Source organism: Schistocerca serialis, chromosome 2 (genome assembly GCF_023864345.2).
Source record: "Schistocerca serialis cubense isolate TAMUIC-IGC-003099 chromosome 2, iqSchSeri2.2, whole genome shotgun sequence".
NCBI classification, from domain to species: Eukaryota; Metazoa; Arthropoda; class Insecta; order Orthoptera; family Acrididae; genus Schistocerca; species Schistocerca serialis.
Window position 1 is genome coordinate 703,751,365 of NC_064639.1, and position 21,059 is coordinate 703,772,423.

At 41.6% G+C, this 21,059-nt stretch overlaps 1 protein-coding gene across 1 annotated transcript in view; it reads right to left on the reverse strand.

The window, feature by feature from the left end:
* The window catches only part of LOC126457852 (TAF5-like RNA polymerase II p300/CBP-associated factor-associated factor 65 kDa subunit 5L), a 154,145-nt gene that overhangs the window by 68,108 nt on the left and 64,978 nt on the right, over positions 1–21,059 (reverse strand). The window contains exon 4 of the mRNA XM_050094492.1: positions 16,567–16,657. Within this exon, the coding sequence (XP_049950449.1) occupies positions 16,567–16,657 (91 nt within the window). The remainder of the gene's footprint in view (positions 1–16,566; positions 16,658–21,059) is intronic.

The window sequence follows — 21,059 nt, forward strand, 5'->3', positions numbered from 1 at the left end:
GACTGGAGAGCAGAGAGAGAGGTCAATGGCTGAGAATGACCCAGTACCAGCATAGAAATGAGTGGGAGTGCCAGTGTTTACGCTGCACAGCTCTTGGGATGTCATGAGGCCCTCCGAAACCCAAACAATAGGGCAAGTGGAGATTGAGCCTCACAAGACATTGTGAGCATTGAAGTCTCCCAAGAGGAGAAATGGACGAGGTAGTTGTGCCATAAGATCTGAGACGGCCTCAGAGTCTACTGCACCAGACGGAGGTAAATACAGCGAGCAAACTGTGATCCTCAAACACATGTGAATTTCAACTGCAACTGCTTGCAGGTCCCAAATTGTTTGCAAGATGGGTGCCATAGTGCCTGACTTTAGAACTGAAAGACAGTTGCAGTGATGATGTGATGACTTTTGCAGCACTTTGACGCAGATGGCAAAGCTTTGTCAAATTTCATTAATGTTAAATTTAATTGAACATATGTTACTGATATGAGGAAAGTCCCTCCTTGATACAGACTACACAGCACTAGCACAAAGTAGTTCAAACGAGCAAACTTAATGGTTTCAACATGCAAAGATAAAAGTGGTTCACCCACAACCACAGCAAGAACATCACCACATTACAATATCATGGCTGTGGTTAACAATGCAAAGACACTATGTGAACACGAAACTAATTATCTTCTGGCACACTATAAATAAGGAGCTATCACAATTACGAGCTGTCACAGAACAGGAAGTTTCCGTTGGAATGCATACCTAGATACCTCTGAGTTTACTAGCAAATCCTCAGAGCTGCAGAGCTGATTCCTCTACAGCAGTAAGCAATCTGTGAGAAAGACCATGTTCCATATCGGAGAGCACTGACGTAGATACGTACAGAGACAAAAATACTGGGTGTCTTTGTGTCAGATAACAGTTAGAAGAACTAACAAAGTTTGCCCCTGTGTGGCACAGTACTCATCCATGACAAAGCAGCGTAATTAAAGGTACAGCGTGAAATATATGTTTCTCTGTAAGTAGGCAGAACAAGTCATGGAACAAGGCTCATCTCTGGTGGCTAGGAACCAATATTGTTAGAATAATAAGAGGAATTTGCTATACTGTAACTGTCTCTAAAATGAGTTAGGGCAGCGAGCCGTAAGAGTAAAGCCCCTGTATGACACCTCCCCCAGTAATGTATACAGGGTGTTTCAAAATTTGATGACAGAACTTCAGAAATGGATTCCCCATATAACAAGAATAGAAAAAGGTCTTGCCAACATGAGACCAGAAATGAGTAGTTTATAGCTATTTGAGTATTTTACTGCTATGCAGTGCATGCTCCCAAATGGTGTTTGCTGGAGGCAACTGTACGATGCTTGTTACAAATGTTACTACAGTAACCAAACAGTGAATCAATGTGATATGAATCTCGATATTCTTCAGCATTCGCAGATGAAGTACAGTAATTGCCAGGTAAATACATAGCTGCTGACATACCTGTGGGTAGTAATTATGGTGTGCAGTCTATTCTAAAGTGACACGTAAGTACTAGGAACATTAAATGCATCCATAGGCATTAGCAAAGGTGTTTATGTGGTGATTTGCAATTGCCTGTGCCCAGGGTTAGCAGTACACTAACCAAGAGATCACAACTATGCATTACATATACAGTTTGGCAGATGGCAACACTTTGGAGGCACATCACTTGTACCAGGAAAGCTACCCATCATGCAGATTACCAGACAACAAGACATTTGAAGGAATTCATTACTGTCTCTTTGTAAACAGGTGCTAAAGGCATCCATGGGCAGAGGGTGTCTGCCAAGACGTACTACCCAGAGGCTGAGAACGGTCTACTCGACATTGTGGAGGGAAATCTTGGAATCAGCAAAATGCAGTTAGACCTGCAGAGGAATGTGCTGCATGCGATGATTTAGAGACATTTACTAGAAATGGGCTATTTCCATACAATCTACAGTGTGTACAAGCCTCGTCTCCTGCAGACAGTTCTCCAAGAGTGATGTCCTACCAGTGTTTCCTGCAGTAATGTGTTATGATGCCCAACTTTTCAGATGTACTACACCAGAGGTTGAGAACGATCTACTCAACATTGTGGAGGGAAATCTTGGAATCAGCAAAATGCAGTTAGACCTGCAGAGGAATGTGCTGCATGCGATAATTTAGAGACATTTACAAGAAATGGGCTATTTCCATACAATCTACAGTGTGTACAAGCCTCGTCTCCTGCAGATAGTTCTCCAAGAGTGATGTCCTACCAGCGTTTCCTGCAGCAATGTGTTATGATGCCCAACTTTTCAGCTGTTATTCACAGGTTAAATGAAGGGACAGAATCCAGGATTTGTATAATTAACACGTTTGGGCTGACACAAATCCCCACGCAACTATCCAATCATCTCATCAACAGAGGTTCTCCATTAACATCTGAGCAGCCATTGTTGGCAATTGCTTGTTGGGACCATACATCCTTCTATGTAGTTTTACTGGACAGAACTATACATAATTCTCATGTACAGCATTGCCCGAGTGCCTAGAAGAGGTGCCACTTGCACCCAGTCACCAACTGTATTTCGTGCACGATTGTGCTCCCGCACATTTCGACCTGTCTGCCCAGAGGCACATTTTCCTGAGCACAGGATAGGTAGAAGTAGATCAATTGCTTGCCTCCCCCACCCCTCCCCATTCACCTGACTTAAATCCCCTGGACTTCACCTGTGGGGGCGACGAAAAGTCTCTCATATATTCAAATACTGTTGTGGATGAACCTACTCTCCATGCACGCAATGTTGCAGCTTTCCAGACAGTATTAACTACACCAAGTATTTTTGATTGTAATCAAAATGACTCCTCTCATATGTAACCAGAGTATACTACCTGGCGTTACAGAAATACAGTGCAGTTTGTAGAAACTGTAGGTCACACAATTTTGTAACGATTCAATTCCAGACCCATTTTGACATAGCCTTTTTTCCCTTTGTTATATAAGAAATCCATTCCTGTAGTTTTTGAAACACCCTATATACATGAAATAAATTGTTGAACTGTTTGGGCAATACCTCTTTGAATTCCAGAGTGCTTCCTACATTAAAAAATTTTTTGGTGTCAGGTATGGGATGAAGGCAGTTTTTACATCCAGGATCAGAAATTACGTGGGAGAACATATGTGGAGCGAGTAGGAAGGATGCCTGCTCAGATTCCCAAATGATTACAGCAAGAAGACAATAGCAAAGCCTTGCCTAACCTATAACAGTAATATAGATTAAAGAGAGAGGAAAATACCCATTCTGAAGCTCATCCAAGCTTGTTGAAACCAGACAAGTTGAAAAAAGACAAAAAGAAGACCCAGCAGAACTTGTAAGAGGAAATAGGTTTAGATTATATAGAGGACAATGCCAACGGCAGGATGCCATCACCACAGCTACAGAAGACAGTGCAGATAAGTGACAACATCATTATTATTAGATTCATTTGTGCTTGTAAAACATGTATCATTCTACTAGCAATGAAGTTAGTGGGGCATATTAGTGTTAGTAATTCTTTTGATGGACTAAGTTAAATCTAAGGGAATTCATCAAGAGTGTGAATACATATGGCGGGCATTAGAAAAGTGTGGTGGCAGGAAAAACAAAGACTTCTTATTAGGCAAGAACAGGGTTATAAATACAATATCAAATAGTGGTAACACAAGAGTGGGTCAAATAATGAACAAGAAAGAAGGAAAGTGGTTAAGCTGCTATGAACAACATAGTGAATGCATTATCATAGCACAGATAAAAAGGAAGTCAACACCCATCAAAATAGCACAAGTTTATATCTCAACTTGTTGTGCAGATGAAGAGATTGATAGAATGCCTGATGAGATAAAAGAAATTACTGAATTCAAGCAGTTAAGGGAAATGAAAATTTAATTCTTATGTGGGGGGCAGGGGGAGGAATTCAATAGCAGGAAGAGAAGGAAAAACAGTAGGAGAACATGGACTAGGGGGGAAGGAATGAGAGGGAAGCTGCCTGGTTGAATTTTGCACACAAAGCACAATCACATTTTAAATTTAAATTTATGCATATTATATAGAATGTTTTGAGAGCTGTGACTATATTATAAATTTATAAAATAATAATTTCTACTGCTTCAGTTCCTTTTCTACTAATACATAATTAGCATGATACATTCCGGCAGCATGCTGCTGTCCTCAGGTGTATTTCAGTAACACGTCCATTATATTAATCTGAAGTGTGCTTAAGTTCATTTGCTTTGTGTAACAGTGAGGTTGTGTTGAAACAGGATCCTTTACAGTAAGATACATATATTTTAGTGCATACATTAAGCGATTTGCGTATTTATATCATTTCATGAATACATTTACTTACATTTTTATTGGAAATTTAGTTATCTGGCACATACAGCATAGTGACTAACACATCAAAGCTTAACACTTCCACATTCCATATTGTCTTAACTGCTGCGATATACGAGTTTTGATTGCTTAGATAGAAACATACAGTGAAGGTGAAACTTTTTCTATTTAGATCTATTTATGTCATTGCATAAATAAATTAATATGATAACTTGGTAAAGACAATCTTTTACTGTTAAATACTCTGCAACACACTAAAATCTCCAACCTAAACACACAAGCCAGGAAGGTCCGGTAGATAAGGCCAGGTGCCCATTCTCAGATTGAGTGATAAAAACCGTCTTAAAACTAGATCAGCCGTCAAGGCATTGTCACCTACCACCATAGGTAGTGCGCCAGGAAGGTTAAAAGTCTGCCTCAGGGTGGCTAGACTGGGACAGTCAAACAAGATGTGGACTACTGTGAATCAAGAGTCGCACCAACACTGGGGTGGGTCCTTGTAATGGAGGAGACGACCGTGAGTCAGCCAAGTATGGTCGATGCAGAGCCGGCAAAGGACAATGGATTCCCTGCCAGTGGCTCATATGGATGACCCTCAAACAGTTGTTAACTCCTTTACAGTATGTAACTTATTGGGCATAGATAGAGAGTGTCATTCAGTAAGCCAGATCCCAAAAACTTTACGGTGTAATACCAATCAGCGATCAGTTTTTGGTGTGCTGATCTCCATACTCTATTTAAGAGTAGCCTCTTTGACTAGCTGTCGGCAAGTTCATTTCCCAGGATTCCAACAGGTCCCGGAGCCCATGCGAACACCACTGACCGTCCACGTTGTTCGAGGTTGTAATCGGACTTTTGGATGGACATTACCAAAGGGTGGTGAGGATAGCACTGGTTGAGAGCTTGTAAGGCCCTCAAGGAGTCACTACAAATGAGGAAGGACTGCTCAGTAGACAAACAGACATGGTCGAGAGCGTGAGAGATGACTACCAGCTCTGCAGTGAAAACACTGCAGCCCTCTGGCAAGGAGTGCTGCTCAGTATGTCTTGAATGAGCAAAGGCAAATCCAACATGATCAGCAACTATCAAGCCATCCATGTAAATGAACTCTGAACCCTGTGGCGTGGCAAGAATAGAGAGAAATAGGTGGCAGAGGGCCGCAAGATGAAGTGAGTCTTTTGGGACTTGTGATACGCCCACACAAAGCTGTGGCCGAAACGTGGACCACAGACGTGTACATGAGTGGACCTGGAGGAGAGGTGGTAGAGGAAAAGACTCAAGTTCAGTGAGAAGGGACTGGATACAGATTGCAACTGTAATCCCTGATCTGGTCTGCCATTGCAGGAGATGGATCGTCATGTTAGGGAAAAGGAGATGGTAATTCAGAAGTTTAGGCGAGCTGTGAATGTACACGGTATAATTGGCAAGCAGTTGTTGTTGCCAGATCCGTGATGGACAAATGCCAGATTCCAGAAGTAGGCTGTTCATTGGGATCATTCACAAAGCTCCCATTGCAAGACAAACTCCACAGTGGTGTATAGGTTTCAGCTTCTGCAATGCTGAAGGCGATGTCTCCATAGTCAAGATGTGACTGTACAAGTGCACTGTAAAGCTGCAACAGTATAGAGCAATCTGCACCGCAGCCAGTGTAGCTCAGGCATCGAAGACTGTTAAGATGCTGCCAACACTTTTGCTTAAGCTGACGAAGATGCGGAAATCAAGTTAAGTGGGTGTCAAAAACCAGTCCTAAAAAGTGATAATAATCCACTATATAAGGAGATGGTCATCAAGATGAAGTTGTGGGTGCAGGTGAACTGTACAATAGCGACAGAAGTGCATGACACAAGTTTGGCAGCTTAAAACTGAAATACGCGAGTGAGGGCCCATGACTGCTCCTTTTGGATGGCTTCCTGCAGTTGACATTCAGCCACACCAATAGTAGATGAGCAAAAGGAAATGCAAAAGTCGTCAGCACATAAGAAGGGTGATACTGAGGACCCCACAGCTCTTGCGATCATTAATGGCCACTAAAATAAGAGGGATGCTCAGTACAGAGCTTTGCAGGACCCCATTCCCTTGGATATGGGGGGGAGGGGGGGGGGGCTGTGTGAAGCACCGACTCGAACTATGAAAGTGCGGAGTGACAAAAAGTTCTGTATAAAAATCAGAAGTAGACTCCAGAGACTCAATTCGTGTAATACAGCGAGGATGTGGTGTTGCCACGTGGTGTCATAGGCTTTCATCGGGTCAAAAAAGATGGCGACAAGGTGATGGCAAACTCCAGTTATACCAAGTTGTCAGTGGTGGAGCAACCTTGGCGAAATCTGCCCTGGATAGAGCCAGAAGGCCACGAGACTCAAGGAGCCAACACAACCACTGGTTCACTATGTGTTCAAGCAGCTTGCATAGAATGTTGGTGAGGCTAACAAAACGAAAGCTATCCATATCTAGTGCAGTCTTACCAGGTTTTAGCATTGGAACAATGATACTTTCATGCCATTGTGACAGAAATTTACCATCATTCCAGATGTGGTTGAAGATGGCTGATAACTCGCTGATAGATGTTTAAGCATTTGGGATTGGATGTGGTCTGGCCCTGGTGTTGTGTTGGGAAGGTGTGCACAAGCACTGAGAAATTCCCACTCACTGAATGGAGCATTGTATGGTTCAGGGTGGCATGCAGTAAAAAAATAGGTGTTTTCGTTCTACTTGCTGTTTGAGGGTACTGAAGGCAGGGTGGCAATTCTCAGTCACTGAGGGTCGAGCATAATGCTCAGCAAAACGCTCTGCGATTTCATCTGGGTTGATAGAGGGAACTCCATTCGTAGAAGTCCGAGAGGTACACCTACAGGGATCTGATATCCACAAAGGCACCTGATCTTAGTCTAAACCTGGGAAGGAGAGATTTGTGTTCCAATGTTGGAGAAGTACCATTCCCAACATTCGTGCTTCCGTCCTCTGATTGTTTAACGGACCCAGGCATAAAGCTGTTTGAAGACAATGAGATGATCCAGCGATGGGTGCCATTTATGACGTCGTAAGGACCGCTTGCACTCTCTAATGGCCACAGCAATTTCTGGCAACCACCAACACACTGTCTTCCTTCGGTAACAACCTGAGGAATAAGAGATTACCAATTAAGCTGCAGAAACAATGGTTGTAGTAACATTCTGGATCACCACATCAAAGTTGCCATGAAATGGGGATCCAACAGTGGTAGCAAAGCCGAAAGCGTGTGTCAGTCAGTGTTGGTGAAAGCCCATCTGGGAAAGCATGCAGTTGAGGGATGCTGGGGTAGGGACAGAAAGTGCAGAAAGTGGTCACTACCATGCAAGTCATCATGAACTTTCCAGTGTACAGATGGTAGAAGGCCAAAACTGCAAACTGAGAGATCAATGGCCGAGTATGTGACATGTGTCACACTGAAACGAATGGGGTCACCTTTATTAAGGAGGCAAAGGTTAAATTCAGTTAGCAGATTCACCACATCTTTACCATGGCCAGTAAACTCGGTTCAAAGCCACAAAGGGTTATGAACACTGAAATCATCCAAAAGTAGAAAAGGTGTGGGGTAATTGACAAACACCATATGGAGGAAGGTAGACACTGCAGATGGTAATTTCCTGCATTGTCCTCTCCCTGACAGCCGCAACTTCTAAAGCTGTTTGAAAGGGGCACAGCTTCGCTACAGACAGAGGTGAGGACATATGTACATACTCCACCTGACATCCTGTTACAGTTATTAAGGTTTTTCTAATACACCCGATAGCCATAAAGGACAGGGATCTGCACGGCTGGATACCAGGTTTCCTGAAGGGCAATACAGACAGAAGATGTTAATATGTGAATGCAGGCTTTCCCGGTGTATACTGCTGATGAAATCTTCTCGGGCTTCCATCCGGGTAACTGTGTTGAAAATCCGTGACATTGTGGATTTTTGATGCAGCTACCCGGATGGAAGCCTGAGAAGATTTAATCAGAAGGTGTAAAGTTTACGAGTTGTTGTAGCTCAGCCAGGTGGAAGAAAACCACCATAATTCCACAGGAGGATGACGCTTTCTGTAGTCTGGGAAGGAATGAAGAGACCAAGGAGGCAGTTTACACCTCAGGGTCAACTGCTACCACCTGTTGAGGGCTTGTGGTCACTGTTACAATTGGTTCTGAGGCCTTGAGGACACTAGGATCATAGAAATAGAACTTGCAGGAAGCATGGGTGTGGAAGTCACCAAGATATCTTTCTTTTTAATTGTTACCTTTTTCTTGTCTTCTCACTTCTCTTTTGATTTCTCTGGCTTGGAGGGCTTCTCTCAGTTTGTCTCAGAAACCGACGATGATCATTAAGTACTACAACCAGCTTGTGGCTCCTACAGCCACTGTCTGGTGCCCGGCTTCATAGCAGTATTAGCCTTGGAAGGCAGTGCCCCTAGCGAAACCATTCTTTTGAGCAGAGCCAGAGGAGGCTGTTGCTTCTCTGGCCGAGGGGTGGGGAGCAATATCCCCGATGGCAGGGGGGGGGGGGGGGGGGGGGGGGTAGCGCTCCTGAAGTAGTTGTTAGGGGAGCAATGGGAGGAGAAATGCCCCCAACCACCAAGGGGGCAGGCGTAGTCTGGCACTTTAAGAGGCTTAGCTGATGGGGATGTCATTTTTGCACTACATCGAGAGGACATGTGCCCAAATTTCCAGCATTTGAAGCACTATGTAGAGGGAGGGACATAGGGTTTTATATCACACCGGTAGACCATCGCCTTGATCTTTTCAGGCAATGTATCACCCTCATAGGCCAAGATGGAGGCACCGACAGCAACCATGTTATCCACAGGTCCCCTACAAACACGCAAGACAAAGTGTACACCTCATTGCTATAAGTTCGTGCACAGCTCATCATTGTACTGCAAGAGGAGATCTCTATAGAATATAATCCCCTGGACCATGTTTAAACTCTTATGGGGGTTGATGGAGACTGGGACATCACCCAGCTTGGTACGGATGTGCAATACACACAACTGGGCAGGGGATGCTGTTTTTATCAGAATTTACCCATTCTGCATTTTGGATATTCCCGCCACTTCCCCATACTTGTCCTCTAAGTTTCCTGACAGAAAACAGGGGCTTTGGTGTTAAAGGATTTCCCATCAAACTTTACACAGGCTCTCCCCACGGGCACCACTCAGCCACAGCAAAGCCCACCAGCGCGATGCTGTTGCCAGAAGTCCTGATGCCCAAAGAAGACAAGCACCTACTCCTTGGCATACATGGGGAGTTTGCAGCTCTGGCATAAGCAGTACAATCCCTGTGTTGCCAGGGGGCTACAACCAAGAGGGTACATGACAACCCCACAATGGACCAGATACAGTGCTGGATATTAGGAGCAAAAAGCTCCATTATTATAGTGTGTTCAGGAATAGACAGCACACAATGGATGTAAAGTATGCACTTCCTTGCCCAAAAAGCTGGATGACAGCTACAGTTACATTTCAGTTATAATAATAGTTGCAGAAGGTCTCGGGGCATGATGGATACACGATGCACCACGTAAGGCTTCCTTCCCCAAATGGATCAAACTTCTGTAGAATTTGGAACGGCTGAGGTCAAACCCAAAAAGGGGAACGTAACTCATTATGCCGAAAAGCAGGAGACTCATTTAAGCCACCTCTTACGACAGGCAGGAATACCTCAAGCCCATTCTAGTCCCCAAATGCACAGGGGGAGGTCAACAGTTGCTGGCCATCCAAAACAAACAAAAAACAAGTGACTGCAACATCATCATCTTCCCACTCCATTTTACTGGGTGTGGTGTGTAAGTGCTCACCATCTCCTTCTGTGTTCATACATCTTCTGTTCCAGGACAACTTCCCATTTGTGTCCTTTCTGTTCCACATCTGATCTTACAGTCTCTATCCAGATTTTCTTTGTCTTCTTTGTGGTCTTCTTCCTACGAGGTTCAGGTTGAACTTTTTGGCAAGTCTTTCACTGTTCATTTTCATTATGTGCCCATACCACTGAAGCCTACGTTTCATTATGACACTGGTTACAGGAATCCCAATACCACCTACTTTTCTATTCACCTCATTTCTGATTCATCCTTTCTAGTTGTTTGATTCATAGTTTTCATGAACCTCATTTCTGTTGGCTGAATTCTACTGACATCTGCTAGGGTACATGTTTCTAAACCTTATTTAAAGATTAGCACAAAATAGGCGTGGTACACGCCACTTTTGCTTTTTATGGCATTTTATTGTCCCAGAGAAGATTTCTGATTTGGCTGTGAAAATTGGATGCTTTCTGTGTCCTGCCAGAGTACTGCCTGCGTAATGGTGTTGTCTTTCGAGATCATGCTTCCTAGGTACTTGAAATGGGAAACATATTCTACTTTGACTCCTTCTGGAAATATATTTGAGGTTGTTCCCTGTCTGTTGATGGTCATTTCTACTATTTACTTATTTTTAGTCCAAAATGTTGAATGTGTTGTTCCAGTCATATTAAGTTTCGGCTGTGCTTCAGCTTCTGCCTCTCCCCATACTATCAAATCATCAGCAAAAACCAGGGCATTTGGTTCACTGTATATTTTCTTGATATATTTTATGATTTTGTCCATTACTATTACAAACAGGGGTGGTGACAGACACTTCCTTGTTGGACACCTCTCTTTGTTTCAAACCATTCTGATCATCTGTTGCTTATCCGGACACAGCTTTAACACTTTTGGTATAGGATCTTGCCTTTATCAATTGGGTCCTTTGGCACCTTTCTCTCTTCCAAACAGCTAGTTCCTTTCACCAGTATTCCTGTACTAGAAGTTCAATTAATAATTAATTTCATCTATCCTCTGTTTTCTGTTTTTCATGGTCTAATTTTCTTTTTAGTGCATTCCTATCTTTTACTGCTGTCTTCAGCCAATAATTCCACCAAAGTGTTTCCTTCTCTTTTTGTGTGGCACACATTTTTCTGCAGATACTAAACTTCTCAAACACAAAAATACACAATGAATTTATGAATTAAACTATGCAAGCACACAAAAATACACAAAGAATTTCATCCAATAGGACTGAAAAATGCAATGAGTACATTTCAAAGGTTAATGAATGTATCATTGTCAGGATTACAGGGAAACAATGTGCCCTCTATATTTAGATGATGATATTTGTTGCTGAAGCTCATTAAAGGAGCATAATGAGAAGTAATAAGAAGTTTTCGACAGTTTTGAGGAACACAGGCTGAAGCCCCATCCTGGTGAATCTGAGTTTTTATGGACTGAAGTGATATTTTTAAGATCCAAGATACCAGATAAAGGGGTAGATCTGGACCAAAGAAATTTGGAAAAAGGGAAGAATTTTTCTGTTACCAGGAACATGAAAGAACTGACGGGATGCCTAGAGCTTACTGGGTATTATTGTCATTTTATTACAAAATGCAGTAAGACTGCCAGTCCATTACATAAATTGTTGCAGGGCGAAGTACTACATAAAGTGTTCAAAGAATTTAAAGAGAAATTGGTTAACCCTCCCTTATTGAGCTACAGAGATTTTGAGAAACCATTTTTGTGGTGCACAAGTTTGTTGAAGGGATTATGCTGAGGTACAGGAGTCCTTCAGTAATATTAACCAACCAGGAGTCAAGCTTTTTGAGTGACACATATTTAAGAAACTATGTAAACTATTACGAATACAGGAAACAGTGTTTGACCCACAGAGGAATGGAGTACTAGAAACAACTCACAGGACATTGGTCGAATATCTGAGGTATTTTATAAATGAAGACCACAGTCATTGGGATTTATGGGTGCCAAGTAATTTGACAGTGAAGTCTAACTGAGTAAATTTGATACAAATCCTGGTCCTCCAGGTTGGAGGAAAATACAGACATCAGTGTTTCACGGTAACATTTATACAATAAAAATAGTAAAATGTATTGAATCTCAATGAATACGATGGATAGGACTTGTGGAGAGAATGGCAGAGGATAGAACACAAAAGAAAATGATGAAAGGTGTGAACGCTGCTACTAGATGAAAAGGGTGGCCTAGAATACAGTTGATTGATGATGTAGTACAAGATCTCATCAGTATGGGAGACTGGGTGGAAAAAAAGAAGAAGAAACAACACGGGAAGCATAGAGGAAAATAGATGAAGAAGCCAAGACTCACCAAGTGCTGTAGCACTACAGAAGAAGATGATGCAATATGTTCATGTCCAACAGGACACCGCGTAGTAGCACCAGGTACATTCCAGTTGAACTACTGTATGATAGAACAGTACACGTATCAGGAGTTTCACAGAGAGAAACTATGACAGTTTGTTACAGCAGAAGCAAGAATATCACAGAGTAGTGTACACAAAAATTAAACATGGCAAAGGAAGCCAGAAAGGCTCATAATGACAGGACGAAGAATTCAAGATCATTTGAAAAAGGAGACAGGGTCCTGATATATGATGAAACAGAAGAGGTAATTCAAAGAAATTGCATTCCCAATTTAGAGGACCATATGAGTGGTAGCAGCGACTCTTCTGAATATATCTATCAAAGTGAACAAAAAGAAGAGAATGAAAGAAAATGAGAACCAATTAAAGCTGTAATATTAGAAATAAATGGAAAATCCAGTATATTGTTCTATTATTAAAACATTATTTATGTAAGAGTCGACATAAATCAAGTGAGCAGAGAGAGTAATTTTAATTTGTAGATAAAACCTGTCTTGGGACAAGAGAAAATGATCCACTGGATGCTGATCAAAATCAACCTGAAAGCTTATATTTGGAATCAAAAGGGGACATGGGCCACACAGTCAAGGTCAAGATAACAGAGGTGTCACCAGGTCTATATTACCATCATCAATTAAAAGTTGAGATTACTAGCACCCCATGGAAAATTGTCACTTATGTAATTTTGAAAACACTGAAACAGAAATTCTGTAACATAGCCAGAGAAGGAAACAAGGCAGTCCATCAATGCTGAGAGAGGTTAAATAAGCTAAATATCAGTAAGACTGGATGCAATTTTTTAAGCAGAGAAACTGAGAGAAAGAGATGGAAACTAGAACAAAAGATTTTGTGCAATAGTTAACTAGAAATGGTTTAGACACAAACGGGAATTTTTAATTTTGTGGGAGAAATCTGCAAGGTTTTATTCGAAACTCTCAATGAGGCAGACATTTCATAGTATAAAAACCCAGACTGAGACAAAGGAAGCAAAGTCAGAACTACTACTCAGGCTGTCGGAAGAGCACTTTGCCATGGTTCAAGTAACATTGTCTCAACTGCCACTAATGAGCAGCTCCTACGAACAGGTATGAACAAGTTAGAACAGTTCACAACATATTCCTTGAAGATGATAGATCGAGGGCTACAAAGAATAGCTGGATTAATTAAAATCGATGAACAGATGATGCAGTTAAATAATGAATTAGGTACAGAGTATGATCAAAAGGATTAATTAAAATCAATGAACAGATGATGCAGTTAAATAATGAATTAGGTACAGAGTATGATCAAGTAGTAAGTGCCATAAAGCACACCATAAATAGAATATTAGCATCCACATTATAACTCTAGTGCAAATAATTAAATATTTATGGTTAATTGAGAATGGTTTAAGGAACACTGGATTCCTGTACTTTTCTCTGTACTTGAAAATAATGGATCTAGATGTATCTGTATCAGATAATGTATTAGGTTACGTAATCAGTATCCCATTGATAGAAGATAAGTAATTTGATACAAACAAGATGATCCCTTTATTGATGAAGATCAGAGGTGGAAAAGGAAATTATGTATACTTTCAACCAGAGAAGAGTAAGTTGTATGCAAGATTGTAATAATATCAGCAAAAGAAAGAAAATATGGGAGCAGGCTTTTGTAACACTATCAATGAACGAACATTAAGAATGTGAAGTGAAAACTGTTACAAAGTAGAATCATTATAAAAGAGTGCATCAGGAAACCAATAGCACTAGAAAGAAAATCATGGATGACTTAAATAGTAACAAATGGGTGTAAGCCACTCCCTTAGAACAAGCTGTAACAGTTTTATGTGACGAACATACATCACGAGACATTGGCCTCAGTGGGATGTGCTTACTAACACTGTCCCCAGCAAAAATAGGGAAACTGATTGTTGTAAGGAAGTGAAATAGACGGGGAGGGAGGGGTAGGGTTAAATGTATCCAGTACACAACTAGACTTACCATGGAAACAAGTAGTAACAAAGTTAGGTGATCTAAGGGTTGCAGAAAAAAGAGTGGATTATTGTTATTATTATTATTATTAACTGAATGATAAAAAATAAAAGAAAAATGGATCCAACATTATTCTAAAGCCTTTTTCCACATTTAACACTAACGGTAACAATAGTAATATACTGCTGTCATTCATTCACATTGCCACTGCCATGACGATGCACATGAAGTCTCTCGTGATGTACGGGTGTGGGAGTTGTTTGCATGAAATCTGAATCAAAGCAATGGTGGATTCACAGAATCCATGAATTTAACACAAACTGATCAGAAAGATGACATGGTAGTATACAAGACACATCCTCATTGGGAGGATGGCAAAGTTTATTAAAGAAAGACGAAAAGAAAAATTTGTCAGAAAACTGTGTAAAAACCTCTGTAAAAATTGTGTAGAACAGGAAATAATCAGTACAGTAGAATTAATACTGTAACTCAAAAATGCCTTAGACCACCATAAACAAAACTAAAACTGAATATTTTTTTCCAGGCTAACCTTAAGAACTCTAACTAGACCCGTAAGCTTTAGAGTGAAACTTTCTGTTGTTTTAAAAGGCATGAATTATGTTCTCCTGACTTCACTTACAATGGTGCAGTGTATATGTGCCAGCTTTCAGAATCTTGATGAAGGTCCTCTCAAATAGTAGCTCAAATGCTAGCAATATTTCGTAAACTGTTATGTGTGTCCATGTGCTAAACATGGATCTGCTCCAAATGAGTGGTTTCTTTTCCTCATTTCTGTTTACTGTTACCAATCTGGAATTTCCATTAACATAATATTAGTGCTACATCAGTGAAATCATATAAAATGAAGGTGGCATTTTTCCACTTAGGTTGTATGACTTTTTCCATGAAGAAAATGCCTAAATAAATATAGCTCAAAATGGAGTATGCTACCTTTGATTAGGAAATGCATGGCTATGGTGCAAAAGTGTATCTATTTAACTAACCATAACATTATATCTAGAAACAAAGATGATGTGACTTACCAAACAAAAGCACTGGCAGGTCGATAGACACACAAACAAACACAAACATACACACAAAATTCAAGCTTTCGCAACCAACGGTTGCTTCATCAGGAAAGAGGGAAGGAGAGGGAAAGACGAAAGGATGTGGGTTTTAAGGGAGAGGGTAAGGAGTCATTCCAATCCCGGGAGCGGAAAGACTTACCTCAGGGGGAAAAAAGGACAGGTATACACTCGCGCGCGCGCGCGCACACACACACACACACACACACACACACACACACACACACACACACACACACACACATACACATACATATCCATCCGCACGTGTGTGTGTGTGTGTGTGTGTGTGTGTGTGTGTGTGTGTGTGTGTGTGTGTGCGTGCGCGCGCGCGTGTGTGTGCGCGTGAGTGTATACCTGTCCTTTTTTCCCCCTGAGGTAAGTCTTTCCACTCCCGGGATTGGAATGACTCCTTACCCTCTCCCTTAAAACCCGCATCCTTTCGTCTTTCCCTCCCCTTCCCTCTTTCCTGATGAGGCAACCGTTGGTTGCGAAAGCTTGAATTTTGTGTGTATGTTTGTGTTTGTTTTTGTGTATATCGACCTGCCAGCGCTTTTGGTTGGTAAGTCACATCGTCTTTGTTTTTAGATATATTTTTCCCACGTGGAATGTTTCCCTCTATTATATTCATAACCATAACAATATTTTGTTTGTGATAAAAACAAGATTAATCACTAATCAAACAATGGAAAATCCAGGATGTAGTGTAACAATATTATGAAAAAGAAAGTTGCTACTCATCATACGTGGAAGATGCTGAGTTGCAGATAGGCACAATAAAAACACTGTCACAAATAAAGCTTTTGGCCAGTAAGGCCTGCATCAACACACACACACACACACACACACACACACACACACACACACACACACACACACACACACACACAAGCATGCATGCAAATGCAACTCACACACATGACTGCAGTCTCAGACAGATTAATCACTAAAGAACAGAACTAACCTGAATCAGAACAGTGTGGCTATACTCTGACAGATATATTTGTAAGCATGCCATAGATGCTTCTGACAACTTCACATGGTATTTGCAGGACCTGAAATAATCCAAATATATTTAAGTGTGCATTAACAATGTAGTGATACTTACTACTAATGATACACTCAAAACTTTTATCCCAAAAACATAATTGTCAAAATTGTAGATGTCTATCTCACAAATGAGAATAGATAATGAAAACAATTAAATGTTTCACAAAACAAAAATGACAAGGAAAGACTGATTGTAGGGGATGAGATTTGAAAACCTGAGAACTTAAAAGTGGAAGACAGGGTTATATGCAAGACAGAGATTACTGCTTGAACATCGTGTGCGAGTTAATAAGAGAAAGCTAAGTGCATTGTATGTAACAGAGGTGGGAGGGGGCAGCAAAAAATAGACAGGTAAGAAAATGGAACAATGTAGAAAACAAAAACAGAGTGAAGAAAGGAGTAGTTACTGTGAAGAAATGCTGAAACGGAAGAAACTAATGTAAATTAAGGCCTGTTGGGTGGTGACAACCGAGGACAGCGGAGTTCTGAGGAACTGGTGTCTGGTAGAAGAATCTAGATGGTGTGTGTGGTGAAACAGGCATTGAGGTCACGACTGTTGTTGAAGAGCACAGTCCGCAACAGGATAATGCATGTTGTAGTATACACCCTTTGCTTATGCCTATTCATGTTAACTGATAACTTGGTGATAGTCATGCCAATGTAAAAGGGTAAAAAGTGTTCGCATGACACTTGGTAAATGACGTGACATTTTACAGGTGGCTCTCCGTTTCATAGAATATGTTTTGCCCGTTACAGGGCTGGTATAGGCTGTGGTAGGAGGAGGCATAGGGTAAGTCTTGCAGCGAGGACGGTCGCAATGGTAGAAGCCGTAGTGCAGGGAGATGGGTGCAGAAAGTGCATAGGGTCTGACAAGAATATTGCAGAGATCGGGAGGGTGAAGAAGCATATCAGTCTAGGATAGTAATGAGTGACAAATGGGGTGCTTTGAAGTTGTTTTTTGGAGGGATCAGCAGTACCAGGATTGGATGTGATGGCCCGAGAAATCTCGTTTTTGAACTAGGCTGGTGGGGTAATTACATCCAGTGAAGGCTGGGGTGAGAATGGTGGTGTATTGCTGTAAAGAGCCTGCATCCGTGCAAATACGTTTCCCCAGAATGCCAAAGTTGTATGGGAGGGAACATTCAACATGAAAAGGGTGGCACTTGTCAAAATGTAAGTACTGTCGTTCATTTGTAGGTTTAATGTAGGCGGAAGTGTGCAGTGGCCTTGCTGTGGACAAAATCAACATCAAGGAAAATGACACAAGATTTGGAACAGGGCAATGTGAAATTTAGTTGGGTGAAGGAGTCAGAGATTCCATAAATTGTAACAGGCCAGCCTCACCATCAGTCCATATGGTAAAGATGTCATCAATTTACCTAAGCCCAATGAGGGACTGAAGAATTATGTATCTCAGGAAAGCCCCTTCCAAGCGATCCATGAGAAAGTTGGCCTAGGAAGGGGTTATCCTGGTTCCCATGGCTGTAGCCCTGATCTGTTTGTATGTCTGCCCCGCAAAGGTGAAGAACTAGTAGTAGTAGTAGTAGTAGTAGTAGTAGTAGTTGTTGTTGTTGTTGTTGTTGTTTTTGTTATTGTGGTCTTCAGTCCTGAGACTGGTTTGATGCAGCTCTCCATGCTACTCTATTCTGTGCAAGCTCCATCATCTCCCAGTACCTACTGCAGCCTACATCCTTCTGAATCTGCTTAATGTATTCATCTCTTGGTCTCCCTCTATGATTTTTACCCTCCACGCTGCCCTCCAGTACTAAATTGGTGATCCCTTGATGCCTCAGAACATGTCCTACCAACCGATCCCTTCTTCTAGTCAAGTTGTGCCACAAACTCCTCTTCCCCCCAATTCTATTCAATACCTCCTCATTAGTTATGTGATCTACCCATCTAATCTTCAGCATCCTTCTGCAGCACCACATTTCGAAAGCTTCTATTCTCTTCTTGGCTAAACTATTTATCGTCCATGTTTTACTTCCATACATGGCTACACTTCATACAAATACTTTTAGAAAAGACTTCCTGACACTTAAATCTATACTCGACGTCAACAAATTTCTCTTCTTCAGAACCACTTTCCTTGTCATTGCCAGTCTACATTTTATATCCTCTCTACTTGGACCATCATCTGTTATTTTGCTCCCCAAATAGCAAAACTCCTTTACTACTTTTAAGTGTCTCATTTCCTAATCTAATTCCCTCAGCATCACCCGACTTAATTCGACTACATTCCATTATCATCGTTTTGCTTTTGTTGATGTTCATCTTATACCCTCCTTTCAAGACACTGTCCATTCCATTCAACTGCTCTTCCAAGTCCTTTGCTGTCTGACAAAATTACAATGTCATCGGCGAACCTCAAAGTTTTTATTGTTTCTCCATGGATTTTAATACCTACTCCGAATTTTTCTTTTGTTTCCTTTACTGCTTGCTCACTATACAGATTGAATAGCATCGGGCAGAGGCTACAACCCTGTCTCACTCCCTTCCCAACCACTGCTTCCCTTTCATGTCCCTCGACTCTTATAACTGCCATCTGCTTTCTGTACAAATTGTAAATAGCCTTTCGCTCCCTGTACTTTACCCTTGCCACCTTCAGAATTTGAAAGAGTATTCCAGTCAATATCGTCAAAAGCTTTCTCTAAGTCTACAAATGTTAGAAACGTAGGTTTGCCTTTCCTTAGTCTTTCTTCTAAGATAAGTCATAGGGTCAGCATTGCCTCACGTGTTCCAACATTTCTACGGAATCCAAACTGATCTTCCCCGAGGTTGGCTTTGTTGGTAAGTATGAAATTGATTAAAGAGAGTATTGGGATGTCATACACTTGGAATGAGGTGGATGCTGACTGAGGAAATGTTCAGCAGTGGACAGACCATGTACGTCGGGGATGTTGGTATAGAGAGAGATGGCACTGATGGTGGCAAGTAAGGTATGTGGTGGAAAAAGGATGGGCACAGATTTCATTTGATCTACAAAATGGTTGGTATATTTGCTGTAGGAGAGGAGTCTTTGTACCACGAGTTGCAGGTGCTGATCAACGAAGGCAGATCTATATTCAGTGGTTGCTTTAAAGCCAGCAATTATAGGATGGCCAGGAAAAAGGTAAACAGTGGAGGTGTGGGGTTTGGGTGGGGTTAGAAGTTCTATAGTTGAGATGTTAGTCCTTGTGAGGGGCTGGAGATTTTAAGGAGGGACTGCAGGTCATTTGGAACAACAAGGATCGGATCTTGATGGCAGATGCTGTATGTAAATGTGTCAGACTGCTGGCATGGTTCTTCACTAACATACCAACAATTTCTTAGATCTTATGAAGTCTGTGCCTGTCCCACTCCCACCATACACCTTGCTTGTCACCACTGATGCCACCTCCCTCTATACCAACATCCCCCTCATACATGGTCTTTCTGCTGCTGAACATTTCCACAGTCAAGATCCACCTGATTCCAAACCTATGACATCCTTCCTACTCACTTTAATCAACTTTATACCTACCAACAACTACTACTACACCTTCGAGGGGCAGACATACAAACAGATCAGGGGTACAGTCATGGGAACCAGGATGGCTCATTCCTGTGCCAATCTTTTCAGGGGCTTTTGGAGGAGGCTTTCCTGGGATCCATAAGTCTTCAGCCCCTAGTCTGCCTTAGATACACTGATGACATCTTTACCATAGGCACTCATGGTGAGGCTGGTCTGTTAAAAATTCCTGCATTCTCTGAGTATTTATCAGCTACTTCAAAAAGGTCATGACTTCCTAAAATCTTGCCTGAAATGAGATCCATTCTGTCAGATTTTCCCCACCACACCTAGAGTAGCTTTATGTCGCCCTCCCAATCTCTGCAATATTCTTGTCAGACCCTACACTCCATCTGCACCAACCTCCCTACCCTATGCCTCCTACTCCAGTGAACATCCCCACTGCAAGAGCTGCCCTATGCAACCTCGTACCACCACCTATACCAGCCCTGTAACTGGCAAAAGATATATTATCAAAGGGAGAGCCAGCTATGGACAACATATGTCATATACTAGCCGTTATGTAAACACTGTTCAGCCTTTTACATTGGCGTGACTATCACCAAGTTATCAGTTAGCATGAATGGGCATATGCAATACTGGGAACCTTCCTCTACAACATGACAATCGTGACCTCGATGTCTTTTTCATCACACGCGTCATCTGAATTCTTCTCCCAGAAAGCAGTTTCTTGTAAAGTCCGCAGTTGGGAATTAGCATTACAACATGTCCTTGGTTCTCGCCACTCACCTGGCCTTAATTTACATTAATTTCTTCCATCTCAGCATTTCTTCACAATAATACGCCTTTGTTCACTCTGTTTTAGTTTTGCACATATTTCAGTTACTTACCTGTCTATTTTTCGTCGTCCCCCTACC